The 27,972-nt window shown below is 40.4% G+C and overlaps 1 protein-coding gene across 5 annotated transcripts in view; it reads right to left on the reverse strand.

Annotated features, from left to right (window-relative positions):
- LOC142056642 (complement C1q tumor necrosis factor-related protein 7) overlaps positions 1 to 27,972 on the reverse strand; it is a 125,843-nt gene that overhangs the window by 65,368 nt on the left and 32,503 nt on the right. For 2 of the 5 annotated variants that reach the window (XM_075091843.1, XM_075091842.1), the window contains exons 2-4: positions 12,345 to 12,543; positions 11,178 to 11,423; positions 8,654 to 10,423 (exon numbers count right to left, since the gene is read on the reverse strand). In XM_075091843.1, the coding sequence (XP_074947944.1) occupies positions 9,792 to 10,423; positions 11,178 to 11,415 (870 nt within the window). In that variant the 5' untranslated portion in view covers positions 11,416 to 11,423; positions 12,345 to 12,543 and the 3' untranslated portion in view covers positions 8,654 to 9,791. Of the gene's footprint in view, positions 1 to 218; positions 273 to 1,969; positions 10,424 to 11,177; positions 11,424 to 12,344; positions 12,544 to 27,972 lie in introns of those variants that run through there. The other 3 variants (XM_075091839.1, XM_075091841.1, XM_075091840.1) reach the window with 2 other exon arrangements.

Consider the following 27,972-nt stretch of genomic DNA (forward strand, 5'->3'; position numbering starts at 1 on the left):
ATATGGTAATCTGTGGTTGCAGTGTATTTGCACATAAATTAATTTTGCAGACCTGCTTAAACTAGAATGGTACAGACTGATACAGGGTTAACAAGAGCTTGCAAGACACTCCTGACTTACTGATTTCACTTTTCTCGGTTACATATATAAAAGATTCCTATTGCCCTCTGTGAAATACAATCATACACCATTTTTGTCTCAACTAAGTGGACAGTAACCTCCATGATTATCATCTGGGATTCTTCACTGTAGGTCATCTGGCCAGTGGCTGAGACCTGGCTGTCACAAGCAATGCAGGAATTACTAGATATGCTTTAATACATTTGTAGTGATCTTGAGGTACATTCCATGTAACCTTTGCAGCCTGAACACTCAAATGACATACCATTTAACATATAGACACAGTACTTACAAAAAAACCCATTTTTTTCCCCAGAATGGAATATTCAAAAATATATGTATCCATGTATTTAATTATTCTACATAATAGTGAATAATGTGGGCCTGTATATGCTGTACGAACACTCCTGTTGCTTTGTTTTGTAATAAACAACCCACCTACAGTCCATAAAGCCAGCTGCAAGATTCAGATCACAGAAACATGTTCAGTCCCTTTTCTCCTCCACTTCCAGCATTGGGCTTGTTTGGGGTTCCAATTTTACCCAACTCAGAACCCACCAAATCACTTCAGCTTTGTTTACACTAGAAAGTTGCTGTATTAGATTACAAGCATTTAGGAAATTTTTAAATCTGTATCTGTACAACTCAGTTCATTGCTACTATCACTGCAGGTTCCTGTCCTGCTTTACCTTTAATTGACAGGAAAGGAACCTCAGCTGTACTTCTTCCCAGCACAAAGCTTGCACTAACATAGCTGCACCAGTGCAGAACCCGAGTGCTGATGTACACAGCTAACAGATGAAGTCACTCACAACAGCGTAATTTATTCTGTATTTCAAAATCCCCGTGAAACAACTCACAGGCATAAAACGTGGGGCCTTTTTCTGTACCTGACTTTATCTCCTCCAGCAAGACAGAGGAGGCCTACACAGGTCATCCTTTGTTTCCCCATCAATTTTTTGTACTGGGTATGTACAGGCTAGTGCATACTCACCTGTATGCGCTTCAAAAAGCGCTTCCAGCCCAGGCTAGAAAATGAAGAGTGATCTTCATATACGTCTTTATCTCTTAGGAGAAGTCTAATAAAAAAGCAGAATAAGCAGAGGGGGAGCAACATGGTTATCTCCTGCCTAAGTCTTAGCCCTTACCAGCTACTAGCCTCAAGGGTTTTCAGGTTTCTCTGTAAGTCTCAACTAGCACAAGGAGCTGAACTCGCCCCAAACAAGTGGTTTTCTTAGACAAATGTGACTGTCTCCCAAACCACTTGTGCTTTCACGTCAGCACCAATTCCCTCAGTATCTCTCACCAGGGCTAAGGGTGATGTACCCCAAAATGGCAACATTTCCTTGCTGCAGGTAAGGTTCCTCACATACCATCTTCATGGCACAAGAAATATACCACTGTGAGAAGCGGCAGCATTTTTATTACTTGGCACATAAACCTCTTTTTTGTATCAAGCTTCGTGTGTCAAATGTAAACAGTCTTTACTAAAGGCACATGTAAATGGAGAACACTGGCAACATAGCAGATGGGCCTTATGGTCGCATTCTTTAACAATTTTCTAGCATTTCTTGAAGCTACATACTGTAGCAGGCACTTTAAAACTCAATAAACAACTGGATGCAAGAACTATGAAGTTCTCCATTAGCTCAGAGACTGTTTCTAAAGCACTTAAAACCAAGAGTAGAAACACAGTGAAGTTTCTCTCACTCCTCTTTAAAAAAATGCTTAACATCAAAAATACCTAGAAAATAATTCTGAGGATTTTGGATTCTTAAATCCATCTTATTCATGAAAACATTCAGAATGGAGTGATACTGAAACACAGCTAAAGGAAAACGTTTCCTACCTGGGCTTTCTTACACAGCAGCTTTCGAAGTACAGGCGAGCCAAGCACAACACCCCCCTTAGCAACAAGCCTCAGCTTTGCTTTTTAAAGTGAAAGAGTCAGATTCTTGTCCTTAAGCCACTAAAACAGTTCCGGAAGACTTCTTTTTTATAAACGATTTATTTTAGAGTAAAAGGGAAGTAATGAATAAAGGGGCGGGTGGGGATAGGGTGACTGCGGCTCCTGCAGACAGCAACGCATTTCAGTTACTGCAATGATTTGAAAATGAGCATCGGTTGTATATTTTTGCGGGACCAGGAATAGTTGTTTCAGACCAAAATATGGTAAAGACAGTCACTCTTCCTAACTTTAAGTACCTAACTTTGCTAAATTATCTGACTTAATTTCTGTGTACTTCCTCTGTAATTAGAGGAGAGGCACACTCTGTTCCTGGGAGGTGTACGGTTCAGAGCAGTGATTCCTGAATATCAATCATTTGTGGAAGACCCTGACTCACTCTTGACTACAGGGAGATGTGAAACCTCTAATTCAGACTATATACCAACATTCTAGCAAGTAAATTTTTTTTAAGATTAATTTCACTCTGAAAAAAAACGCTGACATCAGTCATGTAGGGATAAATCCTTGAAGAGGATGGTTAGTAGCCAGTTGTTTTCCAACTGCTGTCTTTGTTTTACAATGGATTAAAGTACTCGGAAGCTGTATCAAGGGGACAATGACGCATTATTCTTTACAGATGACCTTTACAAATCAGCATAAGCCTTAGAAAACTTCTTAGTATGTCATTTTGGGAAAAAGTAATTGGAAACACAGCAGAGTAAAAAAAAAAAGTATAATCTCTTAGCAGCTGTAGTTTGAAAAGACAGGCTTTTTGCCACACCGGGATTAAAGAATGTATCAGTAAATGTTCTTAGTCAGGAGAAGGCAGATTGTGAAACCAAAGTAAGAGGTACAACAAATCATAACTTTATGAAGTTATCAATATACTTTAATACTTACATAGCAGAAAAAAGAAGGATTTGAAGGCTCCATTAAGGTTGTTCTAGAGACTGCGTAAGGGAAGATAGTGTCTTTAAGCCCTGGTTGGAGAAGCAGTGGAGTGATGGGTTATCTGGTTGTTAAATGCTCACAACCAGCTTATGTAGGTACTAGGAATGACAGAAATGTAAGCACTATGAGATAGTTTGTAGAAATGTGGATTGTCTTATGTACAATCCCTAGTTTTTATAGGTACAAGGCAATTTATCGTTTTCCTATCAGCTCTGGAGAGGGGTCCTTTCTACTGCCCTGAATTGTTAACAAAGTAATTTTTTACATTAACGTGTATTAGTATCTTTAGTACGACCAGAATAAACAATATTGCTGATACTAAATGGAGTTATTTTTAGACCTATTTATAATTGTCTGTGTACAACCAGTCCCTATAACATCTGAAGGTCTGTTACTGCAAAGTTTTAGTAGCTGGAATCACATGAGAAGAGATGCCTAAATTGTTTCCCATTTCTGAATACTGTTGTAAGGAGATCACGGGAAGAAGTAAACCGTTGTAGATAAAAAGATTGGGAGTGTGCATTTTTTTAATTGCAAAAAGAGGAACTGTCATAGCTAGAAGACACTTGACATGACAACAGCTTTCAAGAATGGGAAAGAAATGTAATCAGAAGACAGGTTTCTTAGGGTAACATATACAGTACATGATCACTGTTATCTGCTAAACCCACTGTATATGGACTGTGGAAATGATCCAGAGGGTGAACCTTCATCCAAAGTTTCGGCAAGGACTCAGGTTCAACATCTTGTTTTGCTAGTAAGTCTGTGTCCCAACAATTTATTCCAGTCTCAGAAACAGTTGTACAAACAGTTTATATGATGGACAAATATGAACAGCTTTATGTAAGAAACATTACTATAATACCCTAAAGGAGCAGTGGGGGACCTTTGCTTAACAGGATGCAAAGCTGCTTAAAAACACGTCAGTACAATGACTCTACTCACAGGAGACATACAGAATTCAAACCACCCCAGTTGTTTCCTGGGGTGGAGAACAACTCAGTTATCTCAGTCAGCAGTATAAAAACAAAGGCAAGCCCAATGTCATTGATTACACTGGACAGCAGTTTTAGTGATCCAAATAAGGTGATCTGAGCAGTTCTACTCTGTTAGCTGTGACACTGTCACACTTAAACAGTTATTTTTCCATCGATGGTCAAGGATGGCCTTTGGCATGGGCAGGGTTAGGTGGCAGCTTGTAGTGACACATGGTGCAGGCTGCCGCAGGAGCGGGCAGGCTAAGGGTTCACAGACCCCAAGTTCCACAGTAAAACAGTTTTAAAATTAATAATGTGAGGTTTGGATTGCCATATACACCTCTTTTTACCTGCCTTGCCTTTTTACGAGCCAAAACTTGTACAACCAAATGAAAACAGAGGTGAAACTCCAAATCTTACAAGCTGTGTATGACATTTACAAAATAAGAGCATGTGTTGCCGTGTTCTTCGAATAGGAATGTCAAATACCGTGTGCAACTCCACAGTGATCTCAGTTTCATAGAGGTTACAAACAAGGGAGAACAAACTCTGCTCATCTTCATGATTTTCAACTGATCGCACCTTACTCCAACATGACAGAAATCACAAATAAAATTTAATGAAATTTGTCACAGGAGGAGAAATCAGAGTTCACGTACCAGAACGTCTGACAGAGTGTGGATGAATGCAGGTGGTGCATGGAAGGGACATCCGTACCAGTGGTGGGCAAGTTTTCAAATCATTAAAGCGATGGTTCTTCAACTCAAAAATTTTAAATCCTTTCCACTGTCTTCCGAGCCTAGGGACAACACTTTGTTGAGAGTGGAGAAAAAAAGGGACTGCTGGTACTTTCCTTCACACAATTCACTCATTTCTAGAAATCCTGTTTGCTTCTTGCTAAAAGTTCGCTTTAGAGCCTGCTGAGAATCATAGTTCATTTACATTTTTCAAGAATTTAGTATTTTTTGTCCCTTTGTTAACATGACATAAACAAGGCTAGTCTTTCACAGAGATGATTTTGCAAATATTGCAATGTTTTATATTGTGTTTAGGATTTTGACAGGTGCTTTAAAGTTGAAGAGACAAATTTATAATTTTATAATTTATAATATATAATTTTTTTGGTATAAGTAGAAACACTCCAGGTTACATTTAGGTTTTCTACACCTAAAATTAAGTATCCTTAAAAACGTCAATATTTTATATATACTTAAGTGTGTTGAATTTGGAAGTGTGAGAGGATTATCTAGGCCACTTTAATATACTGTAACATTTTCTGGAGGACAGCCAAGATACTGCAGTTGAAGTTGTCCCAGGAGGAACTTCGGCAATACTTCATGAAGGGTCTGACAAGAGGTGACTTCTATCATTATAAGGGTACTTCTGTGTTCTCATCAATCCACATCTTCTCTCTAATTGTGAGATATATAAATTGCCAAATTAAATTCTGCCAATTTTTCCACTTGGCAGATTGTTCTCTAAGAGCAGACATCTCACTTAACTCTTGCCATCTCAAAGTTAAAGGCTAACCTAAGTTAGTCATGTAGAAGCAGGTAATGTGAAGGGACAAGTGCCTCCTGATTGCTCCTTTCTTAACGTAGGTGTCTAATACAGTATCATCCAAACACAGATTTACCCAATCTATTTCTTTGCACTGATGACAGGAGAGCTAACAACTCATTTAGCCAAGGCAATGATCTGAGCTTTTAGAGATTAAAGTCAGGTGAGATAAATTTTGTACTAATAGTTGCTGCTGCAGAAACAATATGCATAGAAGAAAAATCTTACACCTCATCCAGCAAGTAGCTGCTGGATCGTACCAAAATAACTATACTCAGAACTGAGGGATATTAGCCAAATACCAAATAATCTAAGACACCTTTTTCTGTTTATATATTTACTAATGAAAGATATGTATATAATATGTCTTAGTATTTTTTCGTCTCCTTTAGATAGTAACTTTCATTAATTGATGTGATATATGTAGCTAGGACAAAATCAAGTATCAGAGATAGAGAATTTCATGAGAGTACTTAAAAATTTCTTCATGCCGACGTGAGGAAGAATCATGGCTTTGAAATTCAGAAGTACTGACATAACAGTCAGACATTGGCATGTTGACTTAAGGAGTTACAGGGAAGTGAATATGACCTCTAAATGCTCTCTGAGCTGAATTCTAAATGGCTTATACTGAAAGGAATAAATTGCTTCCTGAAAGCAATGTATTACTCATTGAGAAAGACTGTGATATATTGCTTTCTCAACTCTATTTTTCTCCTGTTTACTCTCATGTATTATTTCTTGGATGGGGTTCATCACCTACTGAAATACATATAAAAAGTAAGCCACATTTCCACATAAAACTGAAGTTCCTACTGACCAAATTGCCTAGTACCACATCAGTATAGTTATCCTAAGTATGAATTACCTGCCAATGGATAAATTAGTGAAAAGCAAATTATTCAGTAAATGTCTTAGTGAATTAATATGAACTGAACCTAGTGTGTGACCTGTTGAAGGTAAGTAAAAATAAAGTATTGTGTGAACTGCACCAACTGATGAAACATACTTGGTAGGGAACGAAATAAGCTGCTTGTCAGTTTTATATATTTGTGCCTATCTGAAAAGTACATAAATGGCATTAAGTAGATTTTAAAAGATTTGAAGAATGTAGATAATGTTCTCAGAAGTTATATCCATCAGTAACTCTTTCCTGTATATTGTATGAGCATTTAAAAAAATTCTTTAGGATCCGTCACTCCTGAAAAGATTGTACAGCCTAAACCATATGGACATGAATACCTGTAGTGAAGAAAGTGAAGGTATTTATGCAAAGTAACATACTCATATAAATTTTAAGATGGAGTTTAATGGTTAATTAGTTATCTGAGTTAAAAATGTTCAGCAATGCAACATGTGACTGACTTATTCCTTGATGTTGCTCTACCAGGTATAAAGAAAGTCTGAAAGAGTAAAAGATTGTGGGGAGCTATTTTGTTTCAAATAACCTTATTTTTACTTGTGTATATTTGCATACATATATCGCAAGTAAATATATATATGTTTACTTATGAATCTCACGAACACTAATCTTTTTAACGTTGCTTGAAGTTTTCCTGGTGGTCTCAGGTTCATATGAATTCTTGCAGCCTCGATCAGGAAGCCCAAGAGTTGGTGCCATAGCAAAGACACATGTCCTCCTGGGAGTTTCTCCTGGGGACACTATTTCTCTCTGCTGACACTAATTTTCTCTATTCAGTTGTGGAAAATTAGTTTTGTCTGAAAATTTCCAGATTTATTATAACTACCAAATATGTTTCTGCAGAGTCTGAAGAAAATTGGTCACACTCTTTTCTTAAGTTTGGCTTGTTAGGAGATTTTCTAATTCTAATGAAAATTGACTTGCAACTCCTAAAATAAACTTATTATTGATTCAAATGTGATAAACCTATTTCCATCTTTTTTTAAAATAAACATATAATTAAATAGTTCTATTAATTGCTTTTGCTGCATAATACATAGTATAGGTGCAGTCCTGCTTCTGTTGAATTATGCTTCCTGGAAGGCGTGGGCCTGATACGATGGTCTGTTCTGTCCTGTGGAATTTCAGTGCAGACAGCACTGAGCAATGCCGATAGTCTTTGTGCCTCGCATAGGCACTGATGGCTGCGAAGCATTGGCATCAGTCGTTGTAAATGATGATTGGGCTGCATTTTGCACTCATATTTTGCTTAATTTGCAGATGTATAAATGATTGTACAGCACAGTGATAAACTGAATCTGTAGGTGTTCTCTTCCATATTTTTCACAGGAAGCAGCCCTTGTATAACACTAATAAATTAGATGTCTAGTTGGAAAAAATAATCCACTTTTGTCTTCTACCACACATCTCTCACTGTCAAATAAAATCAGGGTTGCACAGGCATTGCCAGTCTGATTTGTGGACAGGACTTTGCACCTGTCCACTGCATAAAGCAGCAATCATGTACTCAGGTGTGTGTTAATGCATGGGGAAATGAGGGCACAGATACAGGGTGCATAGATTAATGTTCCATACATAGCTGTAGTGCTAACATTTCCTCATTTTGCAATCTCAGCGGTATTTTTGTGTAATTTTATTTGGTTGTAATTTTCTTAATTAAGTACACAGAAAAACCCCAGAAATTTCCCTCCACCTTGGTCATAAATAAAATGGGAGCAGGAGCTGTGCAACACAAACCACTAGCATTTGAAACTCTGAAGAACTGATAAAAATAGCAGGTTCCTTTAAATCTGGGAAGAATAAAATAAGATTGTAAATTCTTGGAAAGTAAGAAGATCAAATTAAAGATTGACAGTCTTGACTTAAATATATTGAATGCGGGAGAACTCATGATGTTCCTAGGTATTTTTACAATGATTTATTACCGCCACCGGTAAAATTGGTTCCTCATTTCCCATGGGAATTGATACAGTTTCTCACAGGTGGATCTTGCTATGCTCCTATCTGATAGAAGGAAGTGCCAGCTACCTGGAAATTTTATCTCCAGAAGGGTACTTGCAGACTGTGATCAAATCACCTCTTAAACTCATTGACAAGAAAAATAAATTGACGTTGTTACATCTCTTGTGTAACCTGCCTGGGTAGGATTACAACCTTTTTTTTTTTTTTCTTTTTCCAGTAAGTTTTCGAAACATTGACAGAAGTCGCAGCTTCGTAAGTAACTACTCCTTACTCCTATTTATAATTCCATTTATCACCCACCCAATGGGCTGTAGCAAGAGCCTACTCTGATGACTCATATTTAGCTGATTATCCATCAGGTCCCATGTACCCTTTCCAAATTCACTGATTTCCTGAAGGCAGTTGTTCATCTTTTGTGTGACCTACATTTATTTCATTGCATTTGGCCATATTGGAATATAACTAAGTCTGCATTAATGATGTGACTCAGTTTGTTCCATATAATTTATTCTCAGTACTGGTTGCTGTTCTGTCAGTTTTTTGGCATCCATAATTTTCTTCAGTAAAAAGTTTATATATTCTTCCACACTTCTTGTAAAGATACTGAATAGCATTGAAGGAATAGCAAACCCACTTGGAACTACATTGAAAATACCCACGTTGAATACTGATACTCAATCTCCAAATTTTCAGATCTCCCAGTGTTTAATTATTTTATATGTTTAATACCTTTGTTCTGTTCTTTTGTGACTATCATTGGGCAGTCCTCAGCTAGTACAAATCTTCATGTATTTATTAAGAGGTTAGTTAATTATGAATATACTTTGTTTGTGTAAATATCAGATGGGACTCTCCTTGTGACCTGTTCAGCTGCATCCTGAGCAGACATTCCTATTTTATTCCTCTCCTTTTTTAAAATCAATGTTTTCTCTGTTTTAATGTATCTTCTGTCCTAAAATGACCAAAGAAGATATTGCCATCTGTTGTTCAATTTTACTTCAGTGTCGTATACAAAATATCCATTCTACATTGCAACTTCATATATTTTATATAAAATCCAATGTACAGTATCTTAATTTTGTTTAAATAGTATTATAAACATAACTTTCAGGAGGAATCAGTCCTGGAGTGATGCAGTCTTTTGTTAATTACTGTTCCTTTTGATATCCCTGCTGTTCAGTAAAAAATCCAGCTTAGCTTCTAGAAGGATCCTTATGAGCTCAGATTTGGTTCCTGTCAAAGCAAAAATAAAGTCCCAGATAATTTTTTTCAACTTTGTCTCCCCACACAGCTAGATAATGTCCTGTGTTATTGGGGTGTCCAGTTTGAATGCCATTTGACATCATCTGCTTCAGAGCTCATCTTCATCTGATAAAGCGTCAAGGTAATCTGTATCAACGTATAAGAGAAATCCAGAAAACAAACTGTCTGCCCATGTTGGATCGGAAAAGAGACCATTTTGGTCAGTGTAGAATATCTCAAGCCATACTTCGTCTTCTGGCTGAAGGTAGATCACTGTGGATCCAGAAGCTACATCATGGTTGCCTGTGTTCGCATCAAATGTCTTTATCCGGTACTTCCCATTGTGAACCAGCCCAATTGCAAGATGCTTGTTTGCTAAGGTGATATCATAAGAAAAATAATAAATACCTGGGATGGCACAAATAAACTTCCCTGTGGAAGGGTTGTAATGCTCCCCCTCATTGAAGAGGACTTTATTGAATACAATTGGTAATCTTTCCTGTGGGTAGCTGGTGGTGATGCCAACAGAAAAGGCAGATTTCAGCACTATCTTTCCACACTTACAGACCCCTGGTGCACCTGGTTCTCCTCGGTCTCCTTTATCTCCCTTAGGCCCAGGTGGTCCAGCTGGACCTACTTCACCTTTGGCACCAGTCAGTCCTCCAGGTCCTTTTTTACCAGACTGACCTTGGTCTCCTTTCTCTCCAGCTGGTCCTGATGGCCCAGTCTTTCCTCTTAAACCTTCAAAAACATTTTAAGTTAGTTAATCGTTGCACATATCATCTCAGTAAATGATTGTGTGGGCTACTATGTGTGCCTGAACAAACAAGAAAAACACAGAATTTCAGAATTTCAAAATACTCCAAAAATACTTTCAAAATCTTCTAGTAAGTTTGCAAAAGGAATGGCAGGGTGGAACAGACGACTGGGCTCCACAGCCCGGGGGTCCTTTGTTTCTATATACCTACTTTTCTTCACTTTGATTCTTCCTACTTTGGTAGGAAGAATTTCATAAGTATCAGTCCATTGCTGACTGAACTATGGGCGCTGCTCATGGGAAGGACAGCAGCGTGGCTACCTGTATAGTGATACTTGTGCACTAAATATCTCCTACTGTTTGAGCATTTTTAGTGTGCACTGAAATACCTGCTGTTCTTTTAGTCCTAGCTAATGGTACAAATTCGGCTATTTATTTCACACCACACATGCTTCATTTTTCCCAAAGTTTTTCTTAGCATCTATATGCAGGAAGGCTATGCATTTGCATTTATTTACACAGATTTCAGTACATGCATATTAGACATATCTAAAATACATCTGCATGTTTTCTTTCTCTCACTATATATACATGCATCACACTTAAACCCACACACATACACATGTTCATTGTATATATATACATATATGCATATACATATAGGTATATATATAAAAGTGACGATGAAACGTCTTACTTTGTTGTACTACTGTGTTAGGTGACACAAATATTCAATACCTGTGCTCCCTTTTTCACCTTTTTCTCCCTTCCTGCCATCTCTACCATCTCTTCCTGGAAGACCAATGCGTCCGTGTGGCCCCGGGGATCCACCAGCTCCGGGGGGACCTGCAGGGCCTGGCAAACCAGGGATGCTACAGATGTATCTGGTGTAGTAGTTTTCCCCTTTGAACTGGCTTTGAAGGGGTTGTTCACTTGTGTAGATGGCAAAACTTGTAATGTAAAGCAACACAAACATCCTTGCATCTGGAAAAAATACATACAAATAAGACTATGCATATTATGGCACTCTAGTCACATGGAGGTGGCTCTGAATAGGCTGATAAGGGTGACACTGTGGTGCATTATGCACAGGTACACAAGCAGAGATCAACCTGGGATTTCTGCATTACCAAAATCCATGTAGAAAGCAAGGAGGAAAGTCTGTCAGGTTGGACCTTTTTCTGGTCACTGCATATGCTACTGTATGTCTTTCCTATAGCCTATAGGCTGACGTAGTGTAACTGTTGAATACCAGCTTTTTTGGACCAAACTTTGCATGTTAAAAGAAGAATGTGGATTTTTCATTGCAAAATCCATTGCTAGTTTATATATAGTTTGTTTTGTCTTTGGGACCTGTATAAGCTTTACAGAGAAAAGCCCTGTCGCTGGAGGGAGTTATATCTGTGCTAGGAGGATGTGCCTGCAGAAGTAGTCTCTTCTAGTGAGGACAAGGTGTACACCTTAATTTCATTTTGAAATTTGCCTTTATGGTTACAAATGAATCTCCAGCCTGAATAACTGCAGCAGAAACGTGCTGAGCATACAGAAAGGATACCAGTACAAGAGCTACAGCTTCAGCTCCTGTTTGGAAGCCCTGATGACCACAGCACAAATAACCACTTCACCCCGATCGGTCAGGTCGGATCAGGCAGCTGCCCTGCAGGGAATGAATGGAGGGTGAATGGGCTGCTAACAGGTTGGGGTTTTTTAAACCTGGCTTGGACTGTCATATGAAATGAACTGTATTGCAATATCTTGCAAGAAAACTGTTTAAAGCTTTATATGTAGTATTTGGGTGTTTTCATAAATAAGTGAAAGCAACTTGGATTTCTCTGTTCCACTATATGCTGTGAGACTAAAGAAAAAACTCTGTACAAACAGCAACATACTGAGGAGTTGCAGTACCTGATGTACAAAGGCGTCTTAAATTAGTGTTGCATTAGCAGAGAGTCAGTCATGGGTCAGGTGAAGTTTTGCAAGTCAAGCTGGTTTTTTTAGTTCCCTTCCTGGCTTCTCATAAGATTTGTGTGGGTTTTTTTGTTGGAGTTGTCTATTCCTTCATAGCTAATTTACAGCATTCAAGGAAATCGGAGTCCACTGGTTTCTGTGGGGAGAAACAGAAGAAATGGAGTGCAGGATTCGGAAAAACACCTGTGTGAAATACTTTGTACCTTTTTGTACAGTGAAACTCAGATTCATTTTCAAACTCAGAGTTAAAGAAGTTGCAAAGTGAATTAATCTGGAAATCGTTGTTCCCATTCCCTTCTCTGTGATACTGATTGGCATTGACTGCTTTAGAAACCCAAACTGTTATATTTATTTGCAGTTCATGATATTTCAACTGGTATACGGCATGGTCAAATCTATTCAGTGGGGAAAAAGACCAGCAGATACACATACAAATAGACATATATATAGACAGCCTTTATGAAGAATCTTTTCTGTTTAACAGAACAGAAAATTTAAAACTATCTTGGTATCAATGGCGATGCAGAAAAAAGCATGAAAATATTGTAGTTGAAGAGAAATAAGCAATGCTCCAAAATTTGTTTCCGTGATGTGTATTCTGCTTTTCATATTAAGCATCTTGTATCAAATTGGCAGAAACCAAACTATTAATTTTGCTGTCATTTGATAAAGCCTTGCAGTACAGTCAGGCTCAACAGCCTCCAAGAGTGGATTAGCATATGAATTCCTAACATTAGAGCAGAGCAGCAGATGATAACTCCAAAGCAGTAGTTAGCTCCAAGCACAAACTTCACAGCGACGTTTGCTCTGATGTACTACTGAATGTACCCAAATAAAGCTCGTGGATTTTCATAGGACTTAAATCAGGGACAACAAAGCTCTCTGCAGAGAAGAACAACTTCAAGCACTTAGCCAGGAGGGAGCAGCTTGGAGGGAGTTCATGCCTGAGACTGCATATGCATTTTACACAAAGCTGATGGATAAGAAGCAGACATGACCTAAGGATCACGGATGGGAACAAAAATTGCCCTTTACCAAATGAAAGTCTGAATCAGTAGGCTAGATGTTCCCACAGTGTCTTGTATGTAAGCCAAGCAAAACCAGTCTCAACAACTGCTGGTTTTGCCTACGTCCAGGATCTCTTACAAATCAGAGTGAGAGCCTTCACACAGCTGCTGCTGTCACTGGCTGGCCAGTAATTTATTGATGTGTGAAGCTGTCTCCAGCTCCCAGACCTCCCCTGCTGTTCTTCTCATGTGCCTACAGGAAATTAATTAGTCTGGGACTTGTGTTTCCGCTAAGGCCATGGGAAAAAGGTCATTTGGGGAAGGTGAGGGGAATGGGGTTGCTGAGATAGGGATATTCCTTAGATGGCTAGGGGCATGGTGGTTGGAGAACCAATTTGGGAAGGAGGAGGCATAGAGGGGAACATGTGGGGCTTTCAGCTATGGGTTGTGGGTCTTAAGGAGTGATGGGGCTGTTAAGCAGAATGGTGGGACTGCAGGATGGGGAACAGAGCTGGGAGTGGGAGGAAATGGTGATAATGTTCAGACGTTTACAGTCCTGAATTTAGACTTGGGGGGAATACAGAAGGCTGCTTCCAGCAGTGGTACCCAACAAATGACATTTGGGAAACCATGCATTAGGCCAGAGGATCAGGACTTCTCTTGCCCTTTGACTTCAGTCACTTGCACTTCTTCCTGCGTAATGGTCCAGTTTTGAAAGGAGGGGTAGGGGGTGCCTCTCTCTGTTGTTGCAGCAGTCTCTTGGAAAGTGTGGATCTCCTCAGACCAAGGAAAGATGTACAGCATTGAACACGTGCCCCCTGTTTCCTGGTGAGTGCTCTAAAAGGTAAAGTGCAATGTTAAAGGTGAAAGACAACGTATGGCCATGCTTTTGAAATTTCAGGCTGAATTAGGAGGCCAAAATCAGAGATTTCAGTTCACTTGGGTTTATGAAGTTAGAGGGTGGAATAGACCTTCCAGATCACTTTCTCAGGAGTCACCTGTGTTGCAGCGAAATACTTGAGCACAGAGGGTTAACTGGTAGGCAGAAAGTGAGTCATAAATTACACTTTGGTCCTGGCTTCTGGTCGTCCTTTTCAAAGATACAAACTTTTGTCCATAATCTGGGGTAGGAAACAATGTCATTTATATATGCCAAATAATTTTTCTTCAGGGAAAAACAATATTTGAGGAGTTCATTCTTTTTCCAAATATTGAAATCCAGAACAAGCACATAGTATTCTTGTTCACAAAAATAACAATCTTATTCATCAAAATCATCACCAAAAATAATAAAGAGAATTATATGAACACAGCATTAGAATAATGCTATTCCAAGTTTAGGAAATGGCATTTCAATAGGTTCCAAATCCACTAGGTAGAGCAGGCATTCACGCCAAGACATTCACTGGAAGATGATGAACATGCTGATCTATTCTAGTGTCGCAGTGATTTCTGGAACAGCTTTTCTGAGTGAGGGTGGCAGATTCATTTGTTCCATCACTTTTCAAATTGGCTGAGCAGCATAATCGCATAAACCCAAAAGATCATCTGATTCATGCAGTATTGGAAAAATATTTAAAAAGCTATTCTGGACATAATGCCTTGTTGCAGTCTGTTAAGGTGACAGATCTAAAGAATCGAAGCATCAAAAGCAGAGTGGCCAGCAGGTCGCGGGAGGTGATTCTGCCCCTCTGCTCCGCTCTGGTGAGACCCCACCTGCAGCGCTGCGTCCAGCTCTGGAGCCCTCAGCACAGGAAGGACATGGACCTGTTGGACTGGGTCCAGAGGAGGGATCAAAAATGATCAGAGGGATGGAGCACGCCTCCTGTGAGGACAGGACCTTTTAGTAGGGCCTGTTATGATAGGATAAGGGTTGATAGTTTTAAACTAAAAGAGGGTAGATTTATACTAGATATAAGAAAAAAATTTTTTACAAGGTGGGTGGTAAAACACCAGAATGGGTTGCCCGGAGAGGCAGTAGATGCCCCATCCCTGGAAACATTCAAGGTCAGGTTGGATGAGGCTCTGAGCAACCTGGTCTAGTAGAAGGTGTCCCTGCTTATGGCAGGGGTGTTGGACTAGATGACCTTTAATAGGTCCCTGCCAACCCAAAAGTATTCTGTGAACCTATCATCTACCTGAGAAGATGCACTGCACGTTGCATTCCCACTGAAGCTAGGTGCTGGGCAGAGGGTCTTTAACATCAAGCCTTTAGGAAATCTCACTTCATTACTAATATACTCAGACTATGTAATTAACATTTTTTTTAAGCTTAGGAATTAAGGGATTGTAGCAAATTCCAAGTTTTGAGACTTCCTGGTATATATCTAATCTTCCTCCCTTGTTCAGCTAAGCAGGTCTTAATTCTGAAGTTTACTAATTGGCATTATTCTGAAAAATCCTAGAAGATTTCCCATGAATCTGTTATAAATAAAAGCTGGGTGAAAAGCCAGTAATTATTAGTCACAAGTTATCCTGGCTGTGTGCTTACTTTTGTCCTTCCTTGCTAGCTTTGAATTCACTTCCAATACATATGCACAACTATTCGAGGAGGAGGAGAAGATGTGTTTTAACCTTCTTGTGCAAAAAGATGTAGATGAGAAGTAGCAATGCTCCCGGGCCTTTTCTGTCTGCAGCACTGGCAATGGATTAGTGGTGCTGAACAAGATAGTCTACACATCCTCCAGCTCTCCAATAGCAAAGGCCCATACTATCTCACATGGCTACCTTGCACCCCCACTGTGGGATGTACAAACCTTCCTCAGCTCTCCCATAAAAGAGAGGTATGGTAGGAGAAACGAGGAGAAGGAGGTAATAAGTCAGGATGAGAAGCAGAAAGAGGCACCCTCAACAGTGAGCTTAAATCTCACTAGCTATGTCTGTCTTTTCTCTGTCAAAACATGATCCACAAATATCAGTTGTGCCCACACGCCTGAAGGGACCAAACCTGCCATTCAGTTTTGCTGCCACCACTGACCTTTCTGCAAATGCTCAGAAACAGTGGCTTGTGGTTTAGCACACCACGCTCTGCGGTTTCTTTTTGTGCTATTTAAAATACAAGACTTAATAATGGATTTTTTTCTGAGGTATTTTACACTGATCATTCACCTCCAGCTGAGCACAGGTTTATGCATCTCCCAGCTTGTTTTGTGTTATGGGGACTATGCTGGACTTCCAGAGTTCCACCCATAAGGCCATGCCTTACTCTAAGGAATCAAGACCACAGCTGGCCACTGCCACACTCCTTGCGTTAGCTACGCAATCCAGCAATCTTCACATGGGTTTACATTGTCTTCCCTTGTGTAGGACGAGGAGAGTGACCTGACAGTTTTTGAGTGGTCTGAACTTTTGATTCCCAGTCCTAGAATGGCTGATGGTGCCCAAAGGGATCAATCGGTCAGTGGTAAGGAACATTAGCTAAATATTTCTGAGCAAACAGTCCTTGAAGGCCTTATTAGCAATGCTGACATTTAACAGTCTAGTTTGAACAGTCTCCTTCATAACGACATTGAATGCAGTCAGATTCTTCAACCACGCCTCAAGCCTTCATGAAAAATAGTGCGCTTGTAATCAAGACCAAAAGTTTAATGTGTTTGATTTTCAAAATATCAAGGGAGTGGGAGTAATTTTATTTCTCAGTGTCTGACCTGAATCATAGTCTCTCTTTCTGATTGCAGCATTCCCATTATTTGGAAGGTTGTTTTTACTAAAAATGCCCTAGAAGCTGGTCAAGGCATGTATCGGTGAGATAGTCTGACTCATCTGTGGGGAATTTTAACATGAGGGCTGGCAGGCGAAGCAGTTTCACTGCCAGCTGTACCAGAACACACAAATAAATGAAACCTGACAGAATTTGTCCTGACAGAGAGCTGAGAGGCTAAGCCAATTGGTTAGAGTTGGCAACTGACATGGAGGCAATAATATGTTTTCTCGCAATGGAGTGAAAAATGGCCAGGATTTAACACTGGAACACTCAGGATAGAAGTGTCCCTACACTTTGGGTACAGGATTCTTTAAAAGGTTTTCTCTATTTTGTTAAAATAATAATAATGAAAAAAGAGGTGGGAACCATAAATCACAAGCTTTCTTCAGGGATGACATGCAATTTGCAGGCTTAGTTATGAATCTGAACTGGAGTCAGGCATGTGGAAGTGTGTAGGCATCTAAAGATGTGGATAGGTGCCTAGAGCAGCGTGCCCATCTCCCACGGAGTGCCTTTCAGTTCAGGCAGGCTTCCTCTTCTTAGTTCGTCCCCAGCCCTTGCCAGAATTTCCGTCTCCTATCTTAGGTCATTCTGCTTTACCAACCTTGTGATGAAAGAAGAGAAATGGAGAATGGACTAGGAAAACCATTTCGGATGGCATGGAAAGAGGGAATACAGAGGGTGCAAAAAGAAAATGTCAGACTGCAAGGCACATGAGGACAAACAAGAACAAAAGTCATAGGTTATTGCCACAGGTCATAGGGGACAGACTTCCATTGCCTTGTGCCCTGTGTTCACTTGTGTTTGTACCTGGGCTTCGTGGGCAAAAGTCCATAAAGAGCTCCCACCCTGAGAGCAATCACTTTGCACACAGGGGTGAGTGATGGGGACCAGCCAGTAAAGCGAGCTCAAGACACACACAGCAAGAAAAACTTTGGGGACTTCGCTGCATTTCTGGCTGAATGTTTTACTCCCTAGGCATGGCTTAATTCTCATCCCCTCAAGGTAAATGTCATTTATTAGATCACAGACACCACTGAGGATGGATTCTCCTTCATCCAGTTGCTCCCTTGACGGCAGCATATTCTACCAAACAACAGTGTTCACCATTTACAAACATAATTGTGCAGAGAAGAAAGCTTCCAGACTGTGAAAGGGACACTCCTCCCCCAGCACATTGTTTTCTTCTGGAAGTTCATCAAATGATATCACCCAGGCAATGTGTCTTTCTGGGAACCCCGTGGAAAAGTAGGCATCCAGCCAGGGACTACCTTCTACATCAAACTAGGCAAAGACCAAAGGAGCAATTTAAATGCTTGGGCAGGACTAAGCTGGTTGGTTTCCCCCGAAGCAAGTTGGGGAAGGCTCCCATAAACTTCTCTGCCTGAGGAGCAGTGGAGGCTGTGACCTGGGGCAGGCAGCAGCCGTGTTCAGCTGAGTGGCAACCTCTTGTCCCTGTTCTACTGTACATGGAAGAGGACATCCATCTGAGGCTTGACACAAGTAATTTTTTTCACACTGCAAACAGTCATGATTAAGTTAGCAATATTTTCAAGTGTGCAAAGGGCCTCTCTGCACTGCTGTTACAACACAGCAAGCCATTAGCTTCATTACCTTTTCCAAGAAGGGAACTGGAAATTTTACCTACATGGGCAAATCCCTAGCTAGAAATGGCTTGCTAAACACTGTGGTCCCTTCAAACCGGGTGATACTGTAAACAGTCCTTAACACACTAGGAAGTGCAATGGTAGGATAAAGTATAAATTTTCTAACTTTAAAATTTGGATGAGTATGCATGTCTGACAAGACTGTGGAGGACTAATTAATTTTTATTTATATGACACTTTTAGAAGATGGAAGGCATTGTAAAAGCCCTGTAGTATGAATTTCATTATCTTAAAACACTCTGAATTTTATTACTGAGAGTTTATATGTTGCAGTATAAAAGCAGGAATTTCTGAAGTGCTCCATGCTAGCCAAACTGTGCTCTCAGGAACGGCAGAACTGCACAACAGAGCTCAGATAATACCAGTCCTGAAAAAAACTCACTATAGCTCCCAGGTTCCTGCTTGAGAACCTTCGAAAGATAACTGCACAACTGTGCATGTGAAAACAGGCTTAGAAAATCAGCATTCTGGAATTAAGTATTCCTGGGTAGGAAATAACTTTGTGGTGCTAAGACCTTTGGGCTGAATTTATAAAAGTTCCTATAGTCCAACTTTTACATATGACTTTCACACACAGAAAATGCATCCTGGAGAGAACTGGGTACCTAAGTCCAAATGAATGGACCATAAAACCTCTGACGTACCAACTGGAGCATGAGAGGCTGCCTTAGCCTATAGTTTCTGAAGGGGGTCTCTTCAGGCGCATCTACAGGAGCAGTGCTGTGCCACACCGATGCTCAGGACAGCAATGTGAGACCCGGGCTGTGCACACCTGACATGGCTCAATGCCCAATCAACCTGGAGCCATGCAAATACTGCTACCTTTCTTGCAGGACTACATCCACAGGGCACTGCACTATCCACTGCCTGGCATTAGCTGCAAGGCCTCCGTCTTCTGACCCTTGGTGAACCACTGGAGTGTTCAGGAGCATCAAAGAGAGAGCCTCAGCGTGAAACCGAAAATTCAAACTTAAGGGAGAGATTGTGGCTGTGAAGCTGAGCCTCACAAATGAGAAATGCATTTAAAAGCTTAAGCCTTACTGTAAATCAGTGGGGCTTGAACTTGTGAAAGCCTAAGGCATTTTGAAAATGGCACAAGAGCTTTGAACCCTCACATGCTTTTCAAAATGCCACCCATGTTAACAGATGTCCGCAGCCCCTGGGACTGCCAAGCTATCATGTCAACCCTGGTGGTCTCCTCCACACTGGTGCTCTAATTTGTCAGTATACGAGATACAAATCTGGCCTCAAAATCAGCGTACTTTCCTGACTCTGGCTATTCTGAGAAAAATCCTGTTCTTGTGGAGTGAGTCTACCTCAAAGCTATTACTTCAACAGCATTACTTCTATATTTATACTGGAATAGAAAAAGGAGAATTTGGCCTGGTTTAGTCACATGTGTGATTGTTATGGTTAATGTCAGATTTAGGAGATTGGAGCCAGGAAGATATAAAAATAGAATGAAATTTATGTAATGTCTGCTTTTGGGTAATAACACGTTTTAAAAGTATGCCTCTTCCTGATTAAATCAAACCTTTAAATAACAACTTGGTTTTCAGTGAGGTTGACCTCTTTGTGAGGCTGAAGGACATGCACATTAGAAAGACAGCTCTTAACAGTTTGGAGCCATAAAATAAAATTCCATTTAAATTCTGTGTGGTATGGTATTTTTCTTACTGAAACAAAGATTTGTGTTTCCATAGAAGAGCAGAAGGGACAATGCATCCTGCCTCCCATCAGGCTTCATAGGAACACCAGCTCCACCCAAGCCCACCTTCTGGCAACCCCGTTGGTACCCAGCAAGCATTCACGCAGGACTTGCATTTCTAGTTGATGGGCTTGATGTTCTACAACTTCCCATCTTGCGGAGGTGTTTGTGTTGGGCAAGGGCTGGTTGCTCCCTGGGGCTGGGAGTGATGGAGCTCCCCACAGGGTGGCAGGGCAGGCTCTCACCAGCCAGAGCCTGTCCTATCACCCCAGCAGGGACCAAGGCAGCCTGAGGGCAGCCAGGGGCACCCCCAGCATCCAAGGCCAGGGCAGGATGTCAGCCTGTAGGTGGGGGTCAGCTGGGCTGAAATGGCATCCTGGGCCATGGGCAGGGTGGTGGAATACCCCAGGAGAGCCTGGCAGGGACAGACAGGGATGTTGGTGCCCTCATGGCTCTGGCAATTTTTACTTATTTAAAGAGGAAAAAACCATTGTGATCCCAGTCTGGCAGCATAAGTCCACTCTACACATATGGAAATAACAGATTTCAGCACAAGACATTCAAAGGTCTATTTAATTCCTTACCCCTCTCCCCACTGCAGCATTCACTGAGCCACATAGCCAACTTGTGTCCTTCAGGATTAGATCTTGCTTTCTCAGTCTCCTGATGAGAACCATTTCTATGGTGGACTGTTTGGATTTGCAGGGTCTCAGTCTGAGTTGTTTGGGTATTTTTAATACATAAACTGCTATGTATTGTGAAGGTGTGTCAAGCTTCTTATCTGAAGAAATGTTTGGGTTGTTCTTACAACACATTGAAAAACCTAGAATCTGTTATAAGAGTGTTTTCTTATTGAAGTAACACTGACATTAATCCTTTTTCCTCTGTACTTCTGACTTGGACATTTCAGGCGGGTGGTTTTAAATCTCCAAGAAAAAATTTTATGAAGGAAAAAAGGTATTATCTCATTTATTTATTTATTTATTTTCTAATTTGTACAAACCTTAGAAGTTAAAAACTCATGCTGTTGTATAGAGCTCTGGAGAGTCTATCAATCTGTTTTGCTAACTACTATAGCCTACTGTATATCCTAATTGCAATATATCCTAACAAGTCTTTAAAAAGAGTTTAATGAGAAGAGAAGAGAAGAGCTTTGTCTTCTTTTGTTTGACACAAATTTGTCTGACACAAGTTTGTCTGACATAAATTCACTTAGGAGAATGACAGTTTTCCTGTGATATGATAACTTCAATTTGATACACATAATATTTTGTCAGCCTGATTCTGTACATACTGAAATAAAATGCAAATCTCTCTCTTATTAGCAGTGTTTGATCAGATTCACAGAGAGGAAGAAAGAAAACAGAGCACAGAGTTTTCTTTCGGAAGATCTGATTTCTGTTCCTTAATCAGAAATGTCTTGTCCGTGGCAGTTATTTAATCTTACATGCTTCTGTTTCTTCATCAGTAAAACAACAACATCAGTAAGAACAGGGGTAATATTGCTCTGCTTATGTAAAAGCAGGTTATTTCAAAAGCACTTTTTGGATTCTGCTTTTCTTAAGTAATTGTCAACTGCCATTTCATATTTCAAATCAGTTTTCTCATGGGAGATTAAAATGGATGAAGTCAGCATAATTCCTGCAGTTTTTTCAGTACAGTGCAGATGAGGTCTAGCATCGGATAACTGGTCATTTCTGACTTTGTTATGGAGCATGAGCCGTACTCCTGCTTATCATTAAGAACAAAATTTGGGCCTCATGTAGTTGGGCATAGCTCTATTGAAACCACATGCCTTGTATTTATATCTGGCCTTGAAGGTGTTTTCTCACTTAAGTTCTTCCAACAATAATTTGACTGGTTTTTGAAATCCGTCCTATCTGGGAAGTGTTTGTTTTCTTGGGTTCCTGCAGGGGATAGCACAAAGAAGCTGTAGCTGTCAGTCAACTTGTCACTCTTCAGTAGGAAAGTCTGACCTTTGACTGGTAACGAGCAGGCTTTACCTTGACTTTGTTCTTTATGTGTGTGATGCTTCAGGGTCTCCACGCAACATAAATGGACATTCCTGGATGGTCTGAAGGTCACAGAGTGTTTAGCAACCAATTTAATTCCATTTTCACTTGAATTTGCCCTGATGTCCGTCTGACAACAAGTATCAGCTAACCTTGAATTATGGGCTGTTAGAGTCACCTGAGGAGGTCCCCAATCCAGCTGGTCTTCCCCACATTAATTAAGATGTCACTGTGTAGCAAAAAGCATAGATGGAGACATTTTACCCAAATGCAGCATGCTGAGGTTAGTCCACATAGTCAGTAGAGGTACATTTGGATGGACCCTAAGCTGCGTGGTGGACTGTGCCCTGGACTGCCAGGCTTGATTGCCCAGACACAGCACCAGAGGGGTTCCTTTGGGGAAGGAGTAAAAATGACATACAGGTAGCACAGAGGTGTATCCACAGATGACACAGTCTTGGTGTGCACCTGCAGTGCAAACACAGCCCACGGTAGAGGTATGTGGTAGGTTATGTCAAAGCATGCATATTTCTTAAAAATACAGCTAGATATAGATAACCCTCTTGCAACTCCATAATCAGTGAATATGACTTTGCCTTATTGTAGTATCTAGAGTTTTGCCCAGGCTTCTCGTTCATGTATGTACAGATATAATGCATAATGATGACAATAAACTCAGTGTTATTATCCAGAACCATATATCCAGCCATATCCATGGCAGCTGTCTGCCACGAGCCTTTTTGCGTTTTAAACAGTAGCCTTGATTTAAACTGATTTCTTAAGAAATTCTAGCTAGTCTAAGACTATGCCAGAATCACTTCTAATGATCTGTCCCCAGAAATTTCCGTACATAATAGTTAATACAAATAAAATGTATAAAAAGAGGAGTCATGCAAGGCTTAGAGGATACTAAATTCAAGTTTCCATCAAGGTAAAGGGTTTTGCAATTTCCACTTAAATGGAAGCCTATAGAGATTCAGAATGTGTTGACTTGCAAATAAAGTCGAAAATACATAAAACATGGAGAAGCTTTCTCTTGCTTTGGTTAAAATGACTTTTCTTTTCAGTGGTAAAATTTATGGCATGGAAGCAAGATATAAAACTGAAAAAAAATATTCTAATTTGAAGTCTCTCAGATCAGTTCAGGCAGCTGCTTTTCCCTCAGCCAGGACATATTTTTATCACAGACAAGTGCATGTATGTGTGCACGTGTGTGTGTGTGTATACACATATACATCTGTACCTTTACCAGCCAAAGCAGTCCGGATTCTCACTTAGCTTTTCTTCAAGGCCCTGGAGCGTGATTGCAAAAGGTATTATTTTATGTAAAAGGTATTATTAAAGGGTTTTTTTCTAGCTGACTTTGACTGATGGAGTTAATTTTCTTTAATACAGATCTATTCTCTGGTGGCCTGAATTAACAATGTACTTAGGTTTGTTTCTAGCTGATAAACAGTAAGCTGGCATGTAATAAGCCATTTTGGCATTTTATGTTTGTGATAGGTATCTTCACTGGGCATTGCAGAAAGTTCTATTTTGACATTTGTGATTTCGTTTATTGCTTAAAATTCACATTATGTCTTGAACAGGATAATTGCAATAGAAAACTCTTCCATGCTCAAACATCACATCTTTCCTGCTTGGAATTCTCCTATTTTTTCTTTGAGGTGCTGTGATTTCTTATGAGGCTTCTGGTTTTCCTTTTTCTTTAGGAAATATTAAATGTATGTATGTATATATATGTGTGTGTACACATACACTGTAAAGTTAAAAAATAAGTTTTATAAATTGCTGAGCTTGTGGGAGAGAATATTGAAACACTATTTTGAGACAATTTTATTGACACAGCTTCTCTGTTACAGATTTTATTTATTCTGCTTTTTTTGTTAATGTATGAATCTAGGTCTTTGCAGAAGTTCATAAGCCACTGCTGTTCCTTCTCCATAAAATTAATTGGTGTCCCAGTTTGTTCTCTTGGGGCAATTATGAAGTTACCCACAACAGTCGTTTCATTATGCCTCTGTTTTGGGATTAATGTTACATATGAGTGACTCTGACAAATATGATCAAAAGCCCTTCTAGCTGTGTACCCTTGCTCTCCAGCAGTGTCCTGGAGCAGGCCTTTGCGCTCTTCCTGAGGATGTGGGAACTGCGCAGTGATGCTTGCCAGGAGATTATCTTCCTGCTTCCAGTCCTTTGCAGCTGAGGTCTTCTGAACTGGAGATATTTTCTGAGTCTTTGCTTTCTGTCAGCCTTGCTAGACTCCTTATCCATAAACTTGGAAAGAGTTTAAACTCTGGCTTTCCACAACACTCCTCATAGGTAAATTTGTTGGATTAGGTATGCACAGACACATTTGTCTCCCTTAAACCTTTTTGCCTCCTTTAAATATTTTAACAGATAATTTCATTTGATTCCTTCTATTTCTTGCATTAGAAGAGACAGTGGTTAATCTGCTCCTTAATTCATTATCTTTCTTATAAAAGCGGTAACTTTGGACTCCTTATGATTGCCACAAATACTTCCATGTTGAATATTTTTAATTTACAATTACAAATTCTAGTGGTTACATGGTCCGCTAGATTGTAAGAGCCATCTGCTCTTTTCCTCTCATGTACTAACATTAGTAAGCAAGATTCTGAAACACATACAAAATCAGTAGGTCTAACAGCTTCACTGCTTTCACGTTATGTCCTCAGATCAGTGTAAACCCATCATCTGTAACAAAAATGCAGAAGTACAGCTGCAAAAATGCAGCTGCCTGAGATTGTGTTACCTGGTCTCTGCCAAAGATGTACAACATGGAACAGAATCTCCCCACTGTAGCAATCGTCATTCTGCTAGACTTAAAAGCCAAGAAAAGTAGTAAAAAGTAAATAAAATGTTTTCCAGGAGACATTAGTGGCTCTTATAGAAACAAACAAACAGAAAAGCTCTGAATTCATCAAAGCTGCATAAACTCTCATGTGTTTGCTACATACAGCTGAAAAGACAATCTTCCAGATACTCTGTAAAATACTGCTTTTGTTGACACAATTTTAACAAAACAATCATGGTTTCTTAATACAGATGTGTCTCTTTATTATTCAAAATTGAGTATCTTTATTTATGTTTTAGCCACAGAACAGCAGATTATACAGACTCTTGCTTTGCTCACCAGGAGTAGCCAGCTGAATGTAACGGCGTCACTGATGACCACATGTCCTCACAGCCACAACACTGGGAAAGTTACGGGGTGATGACATTTGCCATTCCCTGTTGGCATAGCTCTTCTCCTCCTCCTCCTCCTCCTCCTCCTGTGCTTGCCAGCACAGAGCTCCCCTGTCCTTGCTGGGCTGCTGAGCTCTCCTCCCAGCATTGGGAGCCCAAAGGTTAAAATCTGTCCTGCTCCCAAAAGGCATATGGGGAAAAGACCCTTTTCCCCTTTGTTCCCTGTCTATTGGGATTCAGATTCCTCTGGGTTTTCTCTTCAATTGCCAGATGCTGAGGCTAGAGGTGATGGGGAAGGAGAGATGCAGCAGCATGCGAAGGCCAGGGGCTACCAGGGCCATCCTGATCTATATCTGTATGTTCGTCTGGATTGCCACCATGTCCACATGGGACACAGGCCTGTCCACATGGGACACAGGCCTGTCCACATAGGCCTGTCTGGAGAGCAGCGTGGTGGCAGGGAGGTGGCAGTGTGAAAGCTTGTCCCCACAGCATGATGCTACAGCTGGCCAAGTTGAAGATGGCGGGGGAAAGTCGTTAAATGGAAATCTCAGATGTGGAACTTTTTTTCCTGCCAGAAGTCTGGCCGAAGTAAACTGTTGCAGTGAATGTTCAAGCTGTGGTGAGCCCAGATATCACAGTCCCTTCTCTCTGTTTGAGCCCTATCTTCAAACCACGACAGGGATGCAGTATGCCAGCAGTTACAGAAGAGGGACCTGTTGGAAGGGCACAGGGTGTAGGGTATAGCCCCAACCCTCCGTGTACTGTCTCTGCCCTCAACTCATCTGTGGGCTTTTGAAGACTAATCCTTGCTTTCAAACCCTGGAAGCAGAGATACTGTGCAGGTGGTACCACTTGTGCAGAAGTAATCGCAGCTAAAACAGCCTCATCTCTGGAGTCCCTCAACTGTGGGGAAAGGGCAATAGTGACTCACTGCCTATTAGCAAACATCGTGGGTTTGGCAAAAACAAGGATCCCATTAAGTGAAGAGATTGTTCTGTTCTGGAGTTTCATCTGTAAGTTATGGGGTTGCTTTTTTTCTATAATTTTAAATCTTACCTGTTTCTGCCCTGTTGGCGGGTGCCACAGTGAGGCGGGGGGAGAGCCAGGCTGTCTGCAACTCTTACTGTGCCCAAAAGCACAAAGGCCTGGAGGAGGGCGGGCAGCTGAGACCTGCTGCGGGTAGCAAGTGCATGGAAACACTGCTGCTGCTGTTTCAAAATGACTAATGGTCGGTAGCTTCTGGGTTTTGCGTGGCTTCATTTTAACATCTCTGAGGGAGCGGTTTTGCAAGTCTCTCTGTGCTAAGCAAAAGGGGAACAGCTAAAACCCACAGCGGGGAGAGGCCAGATGGAGGCTTTGTTCAGTGTCCCTCTTGCCCATGAACTTGTACAGCTCAGGAACCCTGAGATCTCCCTGTCCGCCTATCTACATCCCTGTTTATCATCCTGGTCTGGTCCGACTACTAGGAAAAGGCCAGGGGAACCTGAAGTCCAATCTGATCGTTTAATGAGTTACCAATATTGTCTTCTCTATAAAGAAAACAGAAGTTGTGTCAAGGGCATCTGTTCCCTTCTGCTCATTGCTTGACCCTTGCTGTAGCCTGTCCATGTAGGATAAAGCAACTCCAGCCTATCAGGGGGTTTTAATGCTTATGGCCTTGCCCTCTTTCTTCTGATTTACTGCAAGCTAAAGCTTGTAAACCTTTGACTCCTGTTTACAAATAGACAGCCTGGATAACATTAGCAAACATAAACAGTACTTTCCCTGAAAATCCTATTTTAAACACAGATTTGTAAAGACCAATCTTATCTCCACCATCTGTAACTAGTTAAAATTCCAATTGTTTTTCTTAAAAACAATTTTATCAATGGATAGTAAGCATGAGGTAGATTAAAAGTAATTTAAATTGTAAGTTTTTATTAAGGGTTTAGAAAAAAATCTATTCAAGACCTGGGTTATCTGCAGCCTCCAAATGGTGCTGAAAAAATGATGGTGCTCTCAGTTGTCAGAGATGATTTTTTCTTTTAATCTGCATGAAATGTTTTTCTAACATTTATGCACAAAGTTGCATTGGTTTATCTTCAAATAATTTAGTTAAATAAATGCCAGATCATCAGCGGATGCCTTAATTGATCTAGAATCCACCAATTTATTTTTATTTGGCCTAAGCTGGAATAAGGAGCTATATAAACTAAGGATATAGTCAGGTGCTTGCTTCAGAAATGTGTGCACCTATTTAAAATGTAACTATCCCA

This window comes from Phalacrocorax aristotelis, chromosome 4, assembly GCF_949628215.1.
Source record: "Phalacrocorax aristotelis chromosome 4, bGulAri2.1, whole genome shotgun sequence".
In the NCBI taxonomy this organism is placed as follows: Eukaryota; Metazoa; Chordata; class Aves; order Suliformes; family Phalacrocoracidae; genus Phalacrocorax; species Phalacrocorax aristotelis.